The sequence below is a fragment of the Trachymyrmex cornetzi genome, unplaced genomic scaffold (assembly GCF_001594075.2).
Source record: "Trachymyrmex cornetzi isolate Tcor2-1 unplaced genomic scaffold, Tcor1.1 scaffold148, whole genome shotgun sequence".
Lineage (NCBI taxonomy): Eukaryota > Metazoa > Arthropoda > Insecta > Hymenoptera > Formicidae > Trachymyrmex > Trachymyrmex cornetzi.
In genome coordinates, this window is record NW_017296070.1 from 489,725 (window position 1) to 510,899 (window position 21,175).

At 29.2% G+C, this 21,175-nt stretch overlaps 2 protein-coding genes across 2 annotated transcripts in view; both read right to left on the minus strand.

The window, feature by feature from the left end:
- LOC108757945 (hydrocephalus-inducing protein) overlaps positions 1-12,507 on the minus strand; it is a 27,953-nt gene extending 15,446 nt beyond the window's left edge. Inside the window, exons 1-18 of the mRNA XM_018502653.1 lie at positions 12,275-12,507; positions 11,972-12,072; positions 10,938-11,070; positions 10,531-10,751; positions 8,917-9,220; positions 8,575-8,835; positions 7,542-7,706; positions 5,636-5,923; positions 3,882-4,134; positions 3,579-3,804; positions 2,898-3,119; positions 2,404-2,708; positions 2,045-2,204; positions 1,776-1,971; positions 1,472-1,705; positions 1,209-1,378; positions 934-1,138; positions 202-770 (exon numbers count right to left, since the gene is read on the minus strand). Coding sequence (XP_018358155.1) covers positions 202-770; positions 934-1,138; positions 1,209-1,378; positions 1,472-1,705; positions 1,776-1,971; positions 2,045-2,204; positions 2,404-2,708; positions 2,898-3,119; positions 3,579-3,804; positions 3,882-4,134; positions 5,636-5,923; positions 7,542-7,706; positions 8,575-8,835; positions 8,917-9,220; positions 10,531-10,751; positions 10,938-11,070; positions 11,972-12,072; positions 12,275-12,301 — 4,040 coding nt within the window. The 5' untranslated portion in view covers positions 12,302-12,507. The remainder of the gene's footprint in view (positions 1-201; positions 771-933; positions 1,139-1,208; positions 1,379-1,471; positions 1,706-1,775; positions 1,972-2,044; positions 2,205-2,403; positions 2,709-2,897; positions 3,120-3,578; positions 3,805-3,881; positions 4,135-5,635; positions 5,924-7,541; positions 7,707-8,574; positions 8,836-8,916; positions 9,221-10,530; positions 10,752-10,937; positions 11,071-11,971; positions 12,073-12,274) is intronic.
- Positions 12,304-20,359, minus strand: LOC108757925 (uncharacterized). The gene is made up of 18 exons (XM_018502626.1): positions 20,234-20,359; positions 19,685-19,921; positions 19,383-19,529; positions 19,236-19,323; positions 18,935-19,117; positions 18,380-18,630; positions 18,005-18,133; positions 17,485-17,702; positions 17,170-17,303; positions 16,134-16,305; positions 15,444-15,848; positions 14,229-14,419; positions 13,960-14,150; positions 13,575-13,719; positions 13,348-13,466; positions 12,956-13,073; positions 12,404-12,702; positions 12,304-12,318 (listed from the first exon to the last, which is right to left on the minus strand). Exons 1-18 carry the CDS (start codon positions 20,357-20,359, stop codon positions 12,304-12,306), a joined length of 3,168 nt encoding a protein of 1,055 aa, XP_018358128.1.
- Positions 20,360-21,175: the final 816 nt, after the last annotated feature.

Consider the following 21,175-nt stretch of genomic DNA (forward strand, 5'->3'; position numbering starts at 1 on the left):
TATATATATGATTCACATTGAATTATTTAAGGATTAAAGATGTAGCTTTGACCAGTAAAGGACGCTTAAATCGTTTGTTTAAAAAAAGAACATATTTTTAAGAACTTTATGTAACTTCAAGATATTTCAAAATTTTTTGATTTTTCAGATTAATATAAAGTCTTATATATTCGTTGTTTATTTTTTATTTATGGCACCAACCTGGCACCAATATCTCCCGTATTCAATAGCACTATCTTTGCTTCGCTGAGACAACCTTGAACAACGATACCGAAAGGCACATAAGTCCTGTTCAAACGGAATTCCGCGCCTATACAGCTTCCGCGCAAGATAAATAACGGTTGGATCGTAGAATTGGTTTGAAAAGCCACCTTAACGATAAAAGGATGCATCCTGCGAATAGGTTTGTACTTTACAACAACTTTCGCGATTTTCCCTGGCTGAAGTACGATCGATTCTGCCGGCTCGATCTCCAGAACTTGAGACAGATTAGGTTCCGTCTGCAGAGTTTCGTCAAGGGTATTCGAACGTTTCGTTTCAGTTATCGATGCTCGAGTGCGATCCATTTTGGAGTTCTCCTGATTGATCAACGGACAATTTTGAATTCTTTCGTGGAATGCATCATATCCAGGTAGATTCTTCATGAGATCGAACTTTAATTCGAGCGCAGCACGTCCATCGTTGATCACTGGCACTTTTCTGCTTGTTGTTTTGTTAATCGGCAGACTACCAAGATCCACCGATTTGTCGCGTGGATTTACTAAATGAATCTGTCATAACAGGGTACAAGTAAAAATAATTCTGCGGGTATAACATTTACAATAAGTTTTTGCATTGACTACAATGACGTCAAATATTTAATGAGTTGTTAACGAATGACATAAGCTATATGTTGGATTAATTTTTAATGCATACATTTATGCGTGTCAATACCTTATATATAATTCCTTCGCCAGTTATAGTAATCTTTTTTTCGATCGTCGAATTGATTATAAAATGTAAATCATCGCAATAGTGCACCTGTTTCAAAGGTCGAAATGTTATCGGAATGACAATACTTGATCGAGCGACTATTGTCTCTGAAAGAGCGTTCAGATTTACAGAGATGTGTGGTTTCTCTTCAAACTTGCACTCCAGTCTGTGAAAATTAATTGTTTCGTTTCAAAATTAATGTCTCAATTTCCTGTAAGTACGTTAAATCAGCTTACATGTATGAAACATCATCTGAATTCGTAATGCGCAAATCGACATGATAAGGAGTCTCAGAAACATCTCGAATGTAGCAAGGTCCAAAGTCGTAATAATTAAAACTAAACTCTAGAATTGATTTGTTTGCCGTCGCTTTTAAGATTAGTCGGTAGGTCGGTCCTCTGGAAATCTGAATAAAGAAAAAGGACATAGATTTGCAAAGTTTACGTTTATATTTCTCATAAAACATATGGCAATATTGACATCTAAACGATAACGCTACCTTCAAGAGAATGGGATGATTCTTTATCACCGTCTTTTGTGATGCTGTAACAATGAGAGAACAGATGGAACGCGACTTGCTAAGCACATGGTCCTGCTTTTGAGGCATTGCAATCGTGTATATATTTCTGCTAATTATTTCTGATGTCATTCCGAGATCCCAAGAATAATAAAGCGTCATTTTACTCGAGTTTATTATTTCAAACACGATAGTAACAGGCGCTTTTAACAATAACTAAAAATTAAGAATGCTTAATATTGTTAAAATTTATTTTTAATGTTAAAACAAATTATTATACACGCACTTTTCCACAGTCGATAATATTCTCTTTATCTTGATTTAATTGAACTATCTGGCCGTTTTTATCGACATATGTAACCGAAACGATAATATCGTATGTTGTCGTTGTAACAAATATAGTCAATGGTGCCTTCATTCTTTTTATAATGCATTTTACAGAAAATTGAAATTTGCCGACAAGTGTAGGTTGATATTCGACCCTACAAAAATAAAAAGTATTTAATTAAGGTCTAAAAAATTTATGTTCAGAACTCTTGCTTGTTCTATGTTTACCAAAATATTTGTTCGCCTTTTGCAGGCAAAATGCCACTTATAGGCGTTATTTTCAAATATTGAAGACGTCCTTCAGAATATAAAGAGTCCCGCGTGATCTGAAAGGGAATCTGAAATTCCTCTTTATTGATTATGCTTATCGATTCTCGCACATTGATGCCTATATAGAAAATACAAATATTAATATATAATAATTATATGGAACTTGTACTCCCTAAAACTTTTAAAGTGAATCTCACTCTGAGAAATAAAATATCACTCTTAAAGATATAAAATTAAGCCATTCTTTTTCAAAACAAGTAAGATTCTACTCCAAAGAATTTAGAGAGTATATTTTTCTATTGGTCTCTTCATCTAACCCATTACGGTTGGTCTCATTTTTAAATGGACATGAGAACAACAAATTGATGGTTTTCTGACCGTCGCGACGAATAGAAAGAGATACTCCAGATTGTATTTTTCAACACGGAACAACCAAAAGGATTCGAAAATGCCGATATTCTCCGCGAGAAACGTAAATGCGAAGTCGACTTGTTTTCCTCGCTCAGCGATTCCTTCCGGAGGTGCACAATGAAATTTTGGAATCTCGTCTTCGACGTGACGAGTACGATCCTCCCAGATGAAATGATAATCATCTGATGTCGGATTTATCATTCGGAATTTTCTGAAATTTGTGATAACGCGTTTGTATTTGTGCTTCTTTGATTAGACATAGAACATTTTTCAACAAAAACACAGTGTAATTCAGTGAATTATTCCATCTTTGTTTAATATTATATATAACGTACAATAAGGATATAATAATTCACTGTGTTACATTGTGTCCTTGCTGAAAAACGCCCATAATATTTACTTTATGTGAGATCCGCTGATTCCGATCACGTCGAGCTCAATCACTCTCGTGCCCTCCGGAAGAGAATTATCATCCGGTTGGTAACCGATGGGTCCAGGCAGTTTCATGTCGCGTCTATCGCTGGACAGATAGTCGCTTTCCGGTATGTCGAAGTGGCAGTATGGCAACAAACTTCTTCCCACGATGGGAATAATCAACTCTGGTAGCTCGAGATTCTCCATTCTGTTCACCGGACAAACGCGCGTATACGGGCAATGCCAAGAATTTATGGATACGATAAATCTCTCCCGTTGAATAAACGGATAAAGATATATCTCACATCGTGACTCTACCGGTTAGTTGTAGCTTATATATTTCTTTTATTTTAATTTTTGAAAATATCTTTATTATTGAAACATACACACACAACACATAGTCGATAGAGACAAGAATGTATATTCGGTATGTGTGCGTACTATTCCATTTATATTCAATAAATAATTATGCATATTAAAAAAAAAGATCTAGATATACATTAAATATTAAATAAAACAATTTTTAGTGTATCGATACGCATATCGCTCATCCTTACCTTGCTTCTTTGTCTCCTAGAGCCAAGTTAGAATAAATTCTATTATGTTACTAAATATTGAATCAAATCAAACGATTAAATTAAATCAAATAAACAAATTGTAATCGTACTTGCACGTAAGATACGCTTTGTAATCGAATACGTCCATGGGAGAGAATCTCAAGACGCATTCCACAGATTTACCCGGGGGTAGAATTCCCTTCTCGGGATAAATTTCAAATGGTAAATCGTCGCTCTCTAACCAGCTATCACTACTTCGTTCCGTTAATCCGGCACTGCTGCTGAAGAGATCGGATGGACTACAGCGAGCAGTTGGTTTCACCTCGATAAAATTGTCTGTAGACATTTATTTTTTAATGATTCGGATATGATGCGTTTTTCTTTCTTATAAATCAGTACGGAAATTGAGTTACCTCGAGATGACAGAAGCTGTCGACGATTCGATTTTACGCTCTTGTCGAAACTTGGATTGTGTCGTTGATGAGGTAGTTTGTGAGACGTTAATGAGTTAGCTTTAAATCGAACATTGTCCTTTCGTGATCTTGATGTGGCTCGTGAATAATTTGCGATCGATCTCACTGGATACTGCTCGTCCATGTTTATCTGCCATGTATATTCGACGTCGACGGCACCAGTGTTTGCAAAAATAAACGAGTGTTCGCTAGTCTGTCGACAAAGAATGGCTAATTACATTTCGTGATATTTCACACAAAAATTGTAAAAGTCAAATTCGCGCAAACGCTATTTGTTTCTTTACACGTTAACGTTATACCTATATGTATAGTAAAAAATATTTTGTAATTATGTTAAAATCAATCCTTATTAAAACTTTGTGTTAAAAATTTGTAACATATTCGAGTATTAATTTATATGATTCTGTTATTTAAACATTTTGTATTAAATTGATATTCAACATTTCTTAGTTTATGAGTAAGTGAACAACATAATAACATAAAAATAACGTAGATCAAAAATTCTAAAATAAATATAACACTAATAAAATGTGTCAATTTTATATATAGTAAATATTAATTTCATTGAACCGTGTTAATTAAACATGCTATAAATGTTAATTTTACAGAGAAATATATTTGTACAATTTGCTTTCCAATTATATTGATACATATCAGTGTTACATTTTCTGTATTAATTTTTACAATAATATTACAATTGTAATATTGCTGCTATTATTGTTACTACATACTTAAAGAGAGCGAATTTTCAATTAAATCGTGTAAGAGTTGACGTATTCATGATGTAAAGTAGGAATGTTTAGATGTAGCATGTAATGATAGATTTGCTTAACAAAAATACCATCCGAAAGGTTAATATATTATCGATTTTAACCGAGTAGTACACAAAAGTAAAATAATCCACTGCCTGTGGAAGTTTGATTTTTTTCTTTATTTTTTGCGCAAACGAGTCAGAATTGAATCAGATATGAAAGTAACAGCGATATGGTTTGTATTTTATCGAATTTCATGACGTTCGCGTGATTTATTTGCAGATGCGTCAATTCAGAAAATATCCGCGTTATTACAAACAAATATTTAAACCCGACACGAATGAACGATTGCGAAATTATTAATAATCTATATTTTTCGCTTCGATTAAATCAAATAATCAGTTGAGTGTTTCAACTTTAAAAGAGAAATTGTTAATTATATTATGCTACATACGGAATATATAACAAACTATCGCAGATTGAGAAAATTGATAGGGTAGAATGGGACTATCCCGTCATTTTCAAGCTTAAAATAATATAAAATTTACTGCAACAAACAATATCTTTTTGCAGTAACGTGCTTATAATTATCTTATACCATCATGATTGCTTCTTGAGAGTACAAGTATGACCTTTAAATGTTCAGTATTGCTTAGAAACATACACAATATCGTGAGAAATGGACAAAATAGCCCCGCTTTACCCTAATTTAAAAACATTACAAATATCTATGAATAATTTTTACAAATTTCTGCAAACTTTGAAAAAATATTTTACATTTTTATGTTAAATAAAAAAAATTTCTGTGTCATATTTCAAAATCCTTTTAAATATAAATTCTTATCGATATAGTTATAGCAAAATCAATTACACCGTAGTAATCATGGTCTAATTTAACATTTGAACATACTATATAAAATTCGTAATTGTATAGTATACAACCTGAAATATTAGTGTGTTCTTGAAATTGATCTCTTTAACGGAGCAAGAATATTTGGAGAATGCTACGATGGCGTTAAATAACACTTGGATGCACTTCGTCGTACCAGGAACGATTTCATGTTTCGGTTCGTTAACAGGCTCAACTGTTTTTTTAGCTATTTTCGCATTTGGCTCCTTAGCATCGAAATTTATTGTTACCCACCGTACTTCTGTCTCTCGATCGTCCCAGGATGATTCTTTCACGGTATTGGCGAGCTCAATTGAACAGACTGTACATTCGAGACGCGTCTGTTAATAAAAAAACAATATTTTTATATGAGTTTAATATGCAACAATACCAAACAAAGAAATGCAACTATGATTTTACTTGAAGATTTATAAAATTTGATGTTTTATTTTGATTTTTTTAGTTAAAATTTATTTATTTTTATATACAGAAATATTCTTATTACCTTAGTTAAATATTTTATGTACGTTTTGGAGTACTAGTTTCGATAATGTAATTTTAATTAATTGTTATTGATATACTTCAATATTAAAAGAAAATATTTTTTTAATTTACGCAAATTGCAAATATTAATTAGCGATAGTTTGCAAATAGTTTACAAATAGTTTGCAAAACTTGATAATTTTATATTACGTCAATGTAAATTGTTGGCTCCGAAGAAAGAAATGTCGCAACGATTTCTTTACAAGTTAAAGATTTCAGATGACCGATTGACGGAGTAAATACAACGTTGGGATGTGCGCTCCATTGAAAACGTAAATACTGATTTACTGATTTATTAACGACTTTGAAGCTCTTCCTGTATATTTTATTAACAAAGCAGTATCCATAATCCAGCTTATAGATCAATGAAACCGGGAGCGTAGTCGGTGTTGAAACTGTGAGGTATAAATCACAGAGCAATGAAAAATATATAAGTTGTACTTGAAAGAGAATTTATAGGAGATCGATGAAAGGTATCATAAATTATATTGTTGCTTGTTACAAAATAATTCATTAATACTCATATCGAAAATAATTAAAATGGATAATAAATAAATATTTTTGACAAATTTATCAAAAAGGTTAAGTAATAAACAAAAATGAAAAAAAATTGTAGTAAAATTATAATTCTTTATAATTATATTCTTTATAATTATTTTCATATTTTCTTCTTTTTGATTACCTCTTGTTGTACTATTTGATTTTGACGATCTTCGCGATTTTGCATTAGATTCCCTTCTTTCATTGACAGACTTAAGCTTTGTATTAGTGAGCTCTAATCCATCTAACACAATTAATTCTGTATACGTTTCGCTCTTCAAATCAATTGTTAGATTCTCATAGGGATTATCGGCGATAAATAGTCGCACTTGACTTTTGTACTTGCCGATCTCTCGCGGAGTAAATTTTACTTCGAGAGAAACTGTTTCTTCGGGTATTAAACGAACTACGATACATCGATCGTTTGACACTGTAATTTAACGATTTAGCTATTTAACGTGATAGTATTATTTATATCATTTCATAATAAATTTTATTGAGTCCTACTAACTATATTCATATCTACTAAATATATTAATTTTACTTCATAGAAATTAAAAGTTGATTTGAAAAAATAGAGAACACTTTAGAACACGCTCAAAATAGCGCAATATTCAGAATACCGTAACTCGGTAAAAAATTATAAATACAGCTTTTCTTATAAAATGTTTATTTATCTTTTTAATTATTTCTTTATTAAGAAAAATTAAATCAACGATTCATTTTATAGTACCAACCACTTGACAAGTTTCTTGTACCCTCGCAAATGTTGAGAGTAAAATGAAAATTTGGATCCTCGATAATTTCGATAATCACTTCAGTTGGTATTACACCAATATTTTTAAAAGCAAATTTTTTTCCATTAGATTCACCTACAAGTGTACGACCAAAATTTAAAACAGTTCGTTCTCGTTTTGTGCTCGGTGGTTCAATGATTATCACTTCTGGCATGCAAGCTTGTCCTACTAATTTAATGAAAAATTTTTCATCCTTCAAATGCGTGGGAAGTTCGACTGCTACATTGAAGATTGCATAACACGTCTATAATTATAATCATAAATCATGAAAAACAAAAGAAACTAAATTGAAATTGAAAATATAATACTTATTTTGGTAAATATGTCGATGAGAGGAGCCTCCTCTGATGATTTTAACCTTGACATACAATGTATGTCAAGATTATGACTGAGTGACCTCGAACGGGGTTTCAGCCGTAACTCGTTATTTGTTAAAAAGTTATTAATAAAAAAAGTTCATCGATAAAATCTAACTTTTGGATACGACTGTGCTCCGATGAAACAAATTCCCTACTTTAATAACGCAAAAGATTTTCTTACATAATTTATTTGCCATTATTATTAATAGGATACGTTTCTTTAATAATGTCAAAAAATGCTTCAATTCTTCTTTGATAATGTTTATAATGTTTTTCGTTATAGATATTTGGGCGACAACGATGTAGTTGTGTTTATATATATAGTTACAGTTATTTCAATTAAAGAAATGTTGGATTTAAACTTCTATCCATATAAAAAAAAATAGAAAAGGTGTAAATTATACATAATAAAATATTTTCTGCTTGACAAACAAAATTCTTTGCTTTAAAACCACAATTTCTGTCCTTTAAAATACAAATTCTCTGTTTTAAAAACACAAATATCTGCTCTAAAAACACAAAAATTATATAAGAAAATATATAAAAAATATTTTGCGTTGTTAAAGCAGGTAATTTGTTTCATCGGAGCGCAGTCGTGTCTACAAGTTTTGTTTATATTTTACAGACCAATGTAGTTACAACCTAATCTACAACTCCGCTGTTGTGCATCGTCCAGTGAGTCCGTAATAATTTTTTTAATTTTTAAGATATTTTATATATATATTATTGTTTTTAAAAACAAAATAGTGTTACCTCTATAAATGTCGGATTGAATGAAATCGCGAATCTCTTGTGACTCATTGGTTGAATGCGTTCTCTTTCGGGTATCAGAACGAAAGTATCAGATCTCATAGTTTTCGGTGTAAATGAATCCGCGAGTAAGGTCAATTCCACATCGGCAGGGATTACATTCCGATTGTAAAGCACAAGATATGCAGTATGGGTATGAAACACGCTGACGTAACGAAAGTACAGGCATTTCTCTTGACGTGCGAATATGGTATGTGTACCGATCTGATAAAAAATATAAACCTTTTAGTTTTACTTTAATTTAAAAGATAAATACGATATTGACTTGTTGAAGGAATTAAATACTTCTTTTGAACAAATAAAGTCTTCAATGTAATTCACAATGTGATTTTCATGGAATATAGTGTCGAGATCTTGAAGATCGATGCTTGGTATGCAGGAATTAACGGATAATTTTATCAATTTGCCATTCCTATCTTCGGGAACGCTATCAGGAACAAGAATTATTATGTCTTCTTCTTCAGAACCTACGAATTCAGGATAACACTCGATTGCCACGATATCGATCTCTCCAGGCTGAAGGTTTCCTTCGGTTTTTGTCACAGTAAAGGGACCAATTTTTAACATAGTGGTAAATTCTTGTGTCTTTCTAAAAATAATTACATAATTTTTAATTAAATAAATATTTTGTTTATATATTTACATTAAAATCATTTTTTGGAATATTTAATTTAATTAAATAGTATATAAAAATTTAAAAAAAATACTTTTTCGAGATAAATTGATATACATGTTTACATACATATGTCATAAAATTATTAATTAAAAGGAGGATTTTTTAAATATTTACTTGTCATTTGATTTTTCGATTTGCGATTTATCTTTTCTCGTTGACGTATCTGTTGATTTGTCATGATTCTTTTTAATTATGTTTTTAGTCTTAATTTCTGTCATATAGGCAATGAATGGATGTTTGATAGGCGTTACAATAGAATAATGAAGAGGGAATTCACCGACATTTTCCACATTAAGATATAGCGTTTTTTTCGTGCATATACCGAGCGAGGAAAAATTTATTTCATTGTAAGGATAAATGCGAAACCTGTATTTAAAAGAGATAATGGAATATAATTTCGAATAATTATGACCATGTTATTAATATTTATTAAGAAGCAAAAAAACGTATTTTATGACTAAATTATAATTTGATTTTTTAAAAGTTATAAAAGGAAAACTTTGTTTTAAAATTTTGACATAATTTAAAGAAATTTTCAGCTTTAAGTAACAGTTTACTTCGTGTAATACGCAATTAGGGAAACTGTGAGAGGAAATTCCGCAATTACAGTAGCTTGTTCATTTATATCAAGAAAACTGCAACGGAGTATTGGGCATTCTTTTAGAGTAATTTCATTTTTTGGTACGAACGTTACCTGTCATTGAATAGAATTTCATTGATTAAAATTTATAGCTATTTTGATTTAACATATTTACATTTTTTAACACATAAAAATACATCAAATTTGTTTGTATTGTCTATTGTAAAACATTAAGTCAATATATTATAAAAATAAAAATAATTAGCTTATTTTAATTTTTAGTGATGTAATGCAAGAAATCACCAAAAAGAAGTGCATCAAACAACATACTTGTACAACAGTTTCTTTTTTTGGTTGAATGGAACCAGAAGCAGGATTAATTTCTATGTCCTCGTTCAATTTTAGTGACAAATTTGGCGCGATATTGGCTAGTTTGTTTTGCTTTTCCAAAAGTATGCTAATTATAATTATTAACTTAATTGGTATAGCATATATAATTAATAATTAATATACTATAAATATAACTTTAAAAGTAATTATAAAAGAACATTTTGTAATGTATGAAAACGATAATGTACAATTTCAGTGATAGTATCTCGATACAATGAATATAAGTATTTGCTAGAAACATTTTTCAACTTACGCATATTTAACTTCGTGATTTCCTCGATTGCTCATTGTAAAATTTGCGCTCGTAGGAAAACCAACCTTCACGCATTTTAAATCAATTGGATTTGCATAATTGATGTCAACAGCAACGTCATACGTTTCGCCGAATAAAGTAATAGTTTCTATAAAAATAGGTTCTGTGTCGTCTTCGTAAAAGAAAACTTTAAAAGTCAAGCTTTCTTCAACCATTCCGATCTAAACCGAAAATCTAATTTAAGCTATTTTTAGGAATATCGAATTAGAATACCAGATTTTCAAAAAATTTATATTGAGAAAAAAAGAATTAAAGAATTATTAAATTTCTAAATTTAAGCAAATAAAGTTTAAATATTAATAATAGGTCTTAGTATTATGTAGTGTAAATTTAGTTTAATCTTTTACTTTGTTGGCGTGATAACAAAATTCGACTGTTTTATCACTGTAAGTCTTGATAATTCCTTTAGTCGGTGTAATTGAGATTTGAGGATCTAATGGTTCATTAGACTCCAATTGCCAGAATATTTCGATTGGGGATCTATTTCGGATACAGGAAGTAAGAAACTTTTTTCTATGCAAGAGTACGTAACCAAAAGATAACTGTTTATCCTCTAACTCTATGTCCAATTTCGAACCATTACATTGAAGCTAAAACATTTCAGGTGTAATAATTTCTACACATATTTTCTATAGATAAAAATATGTGTATAGGTGTGTGTGTGTGTGTGTGTGTGTGTGTGTGTGTGTGTGTGTGTGTGTATATGTGTGTTGTGTGCGTGTGTCAATATTCTGGTTTTTGTTATGGTTTTTATTCTTTTTATCTAATTACCTCGATACCCTCAATATGCGGATTATTTGTGATGCATATGTATAACTTATCAACAAATGAACCAAGCTTTGTAACACCTGCTGATATTTTTAGCAATTCACACTGTCCAGCCTATACAATTAAACAGCAGAAAATAATTAAAAAATCGGCATGTTTTTTTTTTAGTGTAGATAATAAATATATTTTTTAAAAACAGAATAATAAAAAATACCTGAATATAAAGTATCTCTTGTTCTATAATGAAAATATCTGGATTATTTTCTTCGAGAGTGAAGGATACTTCTGCGTCAACTTTGGATACATTGCAGAACTTAAATTTTGCTTCACGACGATGAGCACTGTTTGTAAATTACATATTTATAATAAATTTATAATAAATTTGTAATTAATTTATAATAAAGAACTCCGTAATAATTAAATAAGAAATTGAGTTTCGGTGAAATAAATATTTCATATATGCTTATAATTTGGTGGACAAAGATATGAAATATAAGGCTCAATAATGGATAATTTTTGAGCTATGGTGTATCAAAAGTGTTCTATGAGCACATGTTTTACAGTTTTGATACACTTTCCATTATTGGACATCATATAATGTATCAAATCAAACCTTTTATCCTTTTGATGCACCAATAATGATCCAAAGTCGAAGATATCAACATCAGAAAAGTATGTGGGATCAATTATATTGTTTACTTTTGTTTCTTTGATCTGGAACACATTTCATTAATTTTTCTTCGTGAAAAATTATCTTGGTAATATATACTTTAATAAACTTTAATAAAAATTATGAATAATTTATAAAATTATTTAATATTAAATTAAATTAACAATAAGTAATTTAATTTAATAATGAATGGTTTTAATGTTTTTTGTATGCATTTTAATATTTATCCATAAAAACCGTTATTACTTTTGAAAAAATAGTATTTGGGCTCATGTCTAATCTTGGGACATCTGCGACGACAGAAACATTTATATCATAAGTAATTTCATTGCCATCAAGGACGGATAATGCATATGTTTGTCGGTGAGTTCCCACTTCTTCAGGTTGATATCGAATCTTGAATTTCTGAATTTCATTAGGTTGCAAAATCCATCGTGGTTTTAATACCTTCTCAAAGATTGTATTAATATTAAGTTCATTAATGTCCGTGCTGTCTACCGTAGATGCGTTTAAGGATGCCGTCAATGGTTCTTTATTTTGATTAAAAATACGCTCTTTGCGTTTGGTATTCTTTACAGAATTTTCTTGCTTACTAATTATATTAGTATGTGACGAATTAGATTCCATAATTATAGAGTTGGATAGTGTAGATAATGAAACAATTTGAAAAGCTCCTGATTAACAAAACAAAATTGCGATTAATACGTTTTTGTGTGATAAATATATTACACGTTATAAATTATATAATATAATATACTTGCCATTATTTCCCATATCTGGTTTTTTTATATCTCGTGGCTTAAGAATATAATATTTTTTCGATTCGAGATCCAATATTGGCATGATTTTAGCAACTAGTTTTAAATTTAACATTATTTTATACTTTTGTAAAAAAAATTTATTTAAAGAGAAGAATATATTACTTACGAAGAGCTTTTTTAGCTAAATCATTTTCCCTCATTTGATTTACTATTACATCATACATCACTCGATTCCATGGATCTGTAGTATTTACGTACCAAGTATGAAATCCGTTCTTATAAATCTGTTACAATAAATTTTTGTAGATATAGAATGTATAGTAAAAAAATTTTTTTGTTTATTAAGTTCCAGATTTTATTATAAGCATCATACACACACGCGTGCGCGCGCATACACACACACATATGCTAAATACTTATTTTTTAAATAGTAAATTATATAAACGAACTAAAAATTATTAGCGGTAATATAAGTAGTTAAAAAATAGTAATAAATGCTTTTAAATATGATATTCAGAAGAAATAATCAAAATTATGTAGAATTTTATGGATATTTACTTTTTTAAGAGGATCCCAATTCTTTATAACATTTTCTATAGCCGAAAGATGGCTATAATAATCATTCATAGCATCAGCAATAGCTTTCAATTCCTTTGATGTTTCTTGCCTTTTTGAAACTGAGTATAAGATTACAAATAAAATAAAATGTTTTCTCTCAACAAGTTAATATTTGCATGATATTTCGTTTTACTTTAAATATTACTTGGTTTAGAAACTATATCTACTTTCGAGTTCTTTATGCTCTCGAATTTCTTTCATGTGGGTGGGCGCTTTAGAAGTTTGGGATTTTTCTTCTCGACTACTGATTTTTTCATTCTTTGCCTTTCCATTTATTTTTTTATTCGTAGTGGCTTGAGCGTTAGATACTTGCTAAGTAAAAAAAAATTTTTGTGAAATGCGTATTATCGATAAGAAATTTAAATATTAAACATTACAAATATAATTTCATTTACATTAATATTGATGGTAAGATCATGAAATTGGCAAGAGAAGAATTGAGATAGAAAAATTATTATGATTATGAATATCTTATGTAATTTTCCAAGAAAATATAAATTATATGTGTATATAGAGAATTTATGATCTATAAAGTTAAATTAAAGTCGATACCTTTTTTCTTCTCAATTCCATCATTTGTTGTGAAAATTGCATTCGTCTTTTTAACGCTTCTTCTTTCTTTATTGGTAAAATTGATTCCAAGTAAAATTTTTTGTCTTCTTCCGGAAGCAACTCATATTCCGATAATGACATTTCATCAATTTCCTGAATTTTTTTAGCAACTTCTTCCGCTAATTTGTTTGCTTTATTCAAACAATTAACGTAAAAATGTAATCCTTCTAAACATTTATATATATGTAATTTATTTTATTATAACTTACTTTCTAATTTTCGTAATTCCTCCATTTTTTGAATGTAAGTATCTATTGAGTTTAGAAAAGTTACAAACAATGAATATTCTACGTGTCCAATAATGTTGAGTAATGTAAGCAGCGTGGTAACATTGTTTTTGAAAAAGAGATTGTTTAAAGTTTGCAGTACGAAACCGCTCTTGAAGATTGGTGTTGATAACCTGCTTGTTAAGAATAAGAATGGAGTAGAGTTGAGAAAAAATTGAAATAAATTCTGTAGAAACATTTATTTAAATTAATTTATTTATTTATTTAAATTCAAGAACAAATTTATGAAAAATATTATTTAAAATAAGTATTTTGTGTAGTAAATATGAAAAAAACAAATAGTATTTACTATTTATATTATTAATATTTACTTGAAATAGAATATTTATTTGATATTTTGATATTATGATTAAACAAAATACTTCTATTTTCTACTTTCTATTTTCTATTTCTTAATAGTACAAAATAGAAAATAACATGGTGGGTTTCTTCTACCATGGAAAATAATAAAAGTAAAATAAAAACAGCACGTGCTTCATAGATATACAGGGTGACTTTGCGTGACATCCGTTACTTTTACTATTTTCTATTTTGTATTGTTAAGAAATGAAAAGTCGAAAATGGAAGTAGTTTGTTTAACCATGAAATATATCAAAATCAGATAAGTATCTTATTACCTACAAGTAAATATTAATATAAATAGTAACTACTCTTTGTCTTTTTTATATTTGCTATCCAAAACACTTGTTTCAAAAAGTGTTTTTGTAGACGCATCCTTTAAATAAATATTTCTATTGAATTTATTTCAACTTTTTCCCTGTACTGAAAATATGTATTAATATTTACTATTTTCTATTTCAACTATTTTCCCTGGCATAGGAAATGAGTATGACTAAGAATGTAAGTATAAAAGAGTAGAAGTTTAAAAAAAAATTAGGAGGAAAAAAAATAAAAAATTTTAAACACGCAAAGTATTATAATAAAAAATATAAATTATAGAACTAAAACTTTTTTGTACTTATTAAGATAGCTCTTTCTCTCAGCATACATATATTCGTAATTAGTCAAATTAATTTAATTAATTCATTAAGAAAGTTTATGTACTTAAATAAAAAATAACTTAATAAAAACTATAAAAAAATTGCGAAAAAATCTTCCAATAATCCTAATTTATTAAAAAATGTACGTGTTAAATACCACCTTTCTCTAAGAACTTCGGTTAATAATTCAATTTCAATTCCGAGGAAAGTGTCATTCTGATCTTTTTCATTAACTTTTAATTCAATTGTTGCGTAATGTAGAAACATTTTTTGCAATAGCAAAATTGTTTGGATTTTATATTCGTAAAGACTTATAAGGTCTAAAAACTTCAAATCCTGTTCTCTTGGAAGCTTTGCGAATTCCGCCTCAAAAAGAATCATTCTTGGAGTATCACTCTCTGAGTGTTCATCGAATGCTGCTATTGTTTCTGAATTAGATTTAGTTGTTTTCGGTGATTTTATTTCTTTAAGCGATTCCTTTTTTGCTATTGTTTCATGATCATTTTTTGCAATTTCGACATCGGTTTTCTTTGCTGCCGGTAGTTTAATTTCCAAATCATCTCTGAGACGAAAAATAAATTTAAAATCTTTTATATATGTTTTTATTTTTAAATAAAAGAATCAAAATCTATTATTTTAAATAAAAGTTTTATAAAATATTTATTTATAAATTATTTAAAATCTGATTATTTAAAAATCTATGGACAGTATTCATAGTCAGATTTTATATTTAAGATTGTCTTTATGAAGCAATCAGAGAGCCGTATTAGTATCTTAAGACATTACTTACTATTAAAATAATAATGGACTATGAATATCGTCCTATGTCTCTTAATTTTACAATTACTTATATCTTGTGAATGCTGACAAATATTCTTGATAAGCGTCGTCGATAATTTGTCGCAACTTGATGGAAACCCAACTGTCGCCAAGTGCAATGCCTTCGATAATTACACTATCTATGTATAATAGCGGCACTTGCAATGCCTTAGCGCTCCTGCACGCGGTTTCCTGATATTCTAAAGTAATGCAATTCAGTAAATACACATTTTGTTCGTATGTTTTTGAATGCGAAATTACCAGTAAATGGTGCGCCGTGAAAGAGAATGCAAACTTTCTTAGCCGGTTGCGCAGAATCGAGCTCAGGAAATGATTTTGTTTCATGACTATCAAACAGCTCTTTTACAGGATCTCTTATTCTTTTGCAAAAATTAGGATCTTTACGCAGAGTCTCTATATAACCTTGGAAATAAAAATAGATATAAAAAGTCATACTTTTATTAAAACGTGTAACGACAATGCAATAAAAGTTGCACAGTAAGAATTTGTATTATCGAGATAAAGTTGCTCACAGAGAAGTAAATTATGAAGTTCTTTGGGATCGTTTGTTGATAATATTGGAGGTTCGCGAGGGAAATCGAGCTCACTAAGGATTGACATGGGCGGGCAATCTCTTTTTGCGGTGTCCGTAGAAGTGGATGAATAACCAATTGATTTTTTCCGTTTCCATCTGTCAACGTTAAAATCTTTTTGCAAATTTATTTTCGAGCTTTGTCGATTCGAGAATTGTTGAACAAATAATCTTGATGTACTAGACGACTTCTTTCTTGCTCTTATTCTATTCTTACTCTCCACGTTCAAAAGTTTGTCATCTATTTAAACATTAATTACATATTGCATTATATATAAACCTTTGCATTAGTGTAAAATTATATTTGCAAATATTGCTAGCTGAAGCAAAGAATTTTTTTGTAATATGGCAATTAAAGATTATAATCCGGAAAAAGAAGCTTATTTTCAAGTACTCTTAATATATGTACCATTGAACACAGTGGCACTTTTTTTCTGGATTGCTTCCGTCGACAAAGCGTACGCCATCTCACTCTTGAGACTATTATAGAATTCCATTAAAGACGGCGGTATTCTTTCTCCGAGTTTTCGAGGCGGTAATAGGATTTCTTTAACTCCGTAGTAACGAGTCAGTGCCTCGGCGATTCGCTCTTCTTCTAGAAAAAGACTGTAACACATTTATTCAATAAAGTCATTCCATATCATTTCACCTTTGTTTTCACGTTAATCGTGAAATGAGAAGATAGCCATTTTTTAAGAACAATTTTTATAAAAAAGTAAAATTTTCTCGGTACCTTCTCTCATTTTGCTGTTGCTTCTAATCTGCCAAATTTATTATTATTAATTACCTGTCGAGATGATGCCAGAAAAATTCTACGGGATAATTGCACTTATTTTCTATCGTAAACGTTTTTTCCAGTACTTCGGTAAAAAGCACTGTGGGTGGGAAACTAATGTCGAGATCACTTATTCGCAATTTATATTCGATTCCATGACCAAGCAATGTTACCACTTGTGTTTCCAAACCCATTTTAACAATGATTTTTAAATTTGCCTCCATGCGACACTAAATGATTAGCAATGTCATAGTCATTTAATTTCATTAATATATGCGTACAGTTATACGTATACAGTAGTACCGTTTTACGTGGTTTGAAATAAACATTGATGATATCCGAATGACCAGGCAAAAGAAGATTAGATTTATAATTAATATAAAATGGGCAATCTTCATATTTTTTACGAGTTAATATATTTGCTTCCCAATAACAATTAATAAAACCTCTGAAAATTAAAATTTAAAAATTATGTATCCTATTGATAAAAGTTTCAGGTGTGTTTAAATAAGAATATGTACTCGTTTTTCACTAAAACGTTCATCATTAAACATTCTCCTACGATGACATTTTGAAAATTTAATAATTTCGTGTTAACAGTTACGAATGGATAAGTAATGATGCTTTTTATAATTATGGGAATAATAGAACCACGGGATACCTGTTTAATCAAGAAATTATAATTTAGTTTAATTCGTTAATATATTTAAAATGTCTCTAATATGTATATACATATATATATTATGCATGTATATTATACATATATACATGTATATTTATATAATATACTATTCTTAATAATATTTTCATTAAATTATTGCCGTGATTTTTAAATATGCACAAATATTTTGATTAAATTAAATTAAATTTTATTTAAAAACGATAAAATATAAACAATTAAGTTTACTTCTAAATAAATTGTGTGCTGTTCTCTCGTGCTTCTTTCATAATACTTGATCGTTGTCGGTTGCCACGTAATAGTCAGGCACGTAGTTTTCCCAACGGTTAATGTTGTCTTTTCAAATTGTATAAAAATGCCGAAATTTTCAAGTTGCTTCTTTTCTGATTTTTTTATTGTAACCTCCGCGTTCCAAGGCCCGTAATTGACAACCGTTGTTGAATAGCACGTTTTGACATCGATCGCAATGTAACCCATGTCTAAAAATATTTTTTGCACTATTAATTATTTATGAGTACTGCCAGTTTACTCTCGTAATTACTTCATTTACAGATCGAATTTCAGTTTATTTAGACGTATCTACGGTACACACCAAGTTAGGAAAAAGTCAAAATGGTGTCAAAATAATTTTTGATTGCAAAATTTAACTGTTTATTGACTTAAGCATCAAAATAAAGTCATTTTGACATCATTACGATTCTTTCTTGACTTTTATGTGTTCTTTTGGTAATTAATTAGAATTAATCAATTTAAAAATAATTGATATTTTTTGTAATCATATACCAATGATATATTTAGGAGTATAAAGAAAAGGAATAACAGCGTTTTTATGCGAAATGGGATGTTTTGTCAAAATAGAAGCATTTTCTTCAATAAATCGAGTTGCCAGAAGTCTATCAATAGACATCTCGATGTCGATGATACTAGGAAATATTTCCTCATATGAAATTAAGTCCCAGCCGTCATCTTAAAAATAATTATTAAAAATTATTTAAGATCTTTTTATTAGTTGAACAAATTTATTAACTATATATTGTATTTTGTCATTATACCATATTAGAAATCTAATTATGTTTTATCTTACTTAATAAGATTCGCTCGTCCCATTCAGGCACTTGACTCTTTGGATTGTTATTGTCCACATCGCATCGTATTTGTATTTCTTGTTTTTTCTGTAATGTAGAAAGACATGCATTAAATCTTTCCATCATTTTTGTATAAAATTTCATACCATCGTGATAAAGTCTGGAGTTAGCAGTTGAATCGCACGGTATCCCAATTTCACAGGTTTAAAAATATCGCGCGAGATGCAGGGATAAATTTGTGGGTAACTTGTAACACCTTTTGTGGTAATTGTTAATGGATCTACATGAGCCACCTAAATATTGATATAGTAATTATAAAGCACTATATAATAACAGTTTGAATTATATTTTATATATAATTGTATCTTAAATAATAATTTTCTGATTCGTCCATAACAAAAATATAATTGCAATGTTGAATTAAATAGTATGTTGTATTGTGACACACTTGCAACTCAAACTCTATTTCAAAAGCGCCGAGCAGTATGGGTTGAAGTTCGATCGTAATTTTTAATGACGCTAGAGGATCTATAGATCCTTTATTCGGTTCAATTGTTAATACGCCTATTGTAGAGTCGAGATTGCTTGTTTTGAATATTAAATTTCTCTTGTTTATTTTGTAATCCATATATATCGTGCTATGATTTTGCAAAGTAAAGCTCGACCGACACAATTCGCCAAATAACTGTGGTGTAGATCGATATATTAAATTAGTAAACTAGACTGAATGTAAATTAACTTTAAATGAAATTAACTTTAGAGTGAATTATTAAATTAACTAATCAGACAAATTAATTTTTTATTCCATTGCTAGTTTTCTTACATACCAATATTAAATTTATTACATAGCGAAATAACTATTATTAAAACAAAAACTATTATTAAAAAATATAAAAATATAAAAAATATAATAACTATTATTTAAAAAAAATTAAAAAGTGCAGATACTGCTTAAAAAAATATGTACTGTAATTATTGAAATTGAAAAATAACTCACTTGTTGACCAAAGTCGATGATCTGTTTATCAACAGAATATCGAATGACGTCTGTGCTGGCAAATATGTTAACTATTTCAGTAGGTCCCTGAAGAATTTCACAAAGCGCGACAACTTTGAGTTGCATAGGCTCGGAGGCATGGAAAATGAAGCTTACATATTGCGAGGAAAATGGCACGAGAACGCCTTCGTGTGGGATAATGTCAAGTATCTATATAAATCGTTAGCTTTGCCATTAGTTTTAAAATATGAATTTACTACAGAGATAGCAATATAATTTTTAAATATAGTAAAGAATTTACAATATACAATAAATATTAATTTGATTTAAACGAATTTTATTTAGAAAAAGACAAACATCATCGAGTGGCTCCTTCGTAAGTGGCTCGAAATTCGAATCTATATGAGTAAGAATTTCTGGGTCATCTAGACACCGTAAATAGGATGTTTCTGTCGTTGACATAAAAATATTTCTTAATTTTTCGAGTGTTTCATCTAGCGTTTCCGATCGAATTTGCATTAGCAAATTCTTTGAATTTGAAGCTTCTTGCAGCTCTGATAATAGATGTGAAAAATATGTGCATGAAAAATATAAGCTCTTGAAATCACTAAATGAACTATTAATAAATCGCGTTATTAATAATATAAAACATTGTTTAATTAATAATTTGCAATAAATATATATTAAAGGAATATTATGAGTTAATTTTAAAATTAAAATTTTTAATAAGAAATATTTAATAATACATACCATATAATGTCGAAATTGATAAATCAAGAATTTTATTTTCAGTTTCCTGAGAGATAGTCTCTGACTTCTTTTTAATATTGTAGGAATGGGGATTAAATTTATTATTTTCTGCATTAATTTGTAATTGTAAATGATTTGTGGAATTCTGTTAAAAAACGTTGTTAGTTATTTAGGATTATTGAAAATTATTGG

Coding starts and splice junctions, on each gene's coding strand:
- LOC108757925 (XM_018502626.1), bottom strand. CDS start 20,359: ATGCAACTCAAAGTTGTCGCGCTTTGTGAAATTCTTCAGGGACCTACT. Junction 13,467..13,574: donor AGAGCATAAAGAACTCGAAA/GTAGATATAGTT, acceptor TCTTATACTCAG/TTTCAAAAAGGCAAGAAACA. Junction 12,703..12,955: donor TTTAGCTAAAAAAGCTCTTC/GTAAGTAATATA, acceptor TTTGTTAATCAG/GAGCTTTTCAAATTGTTTCA.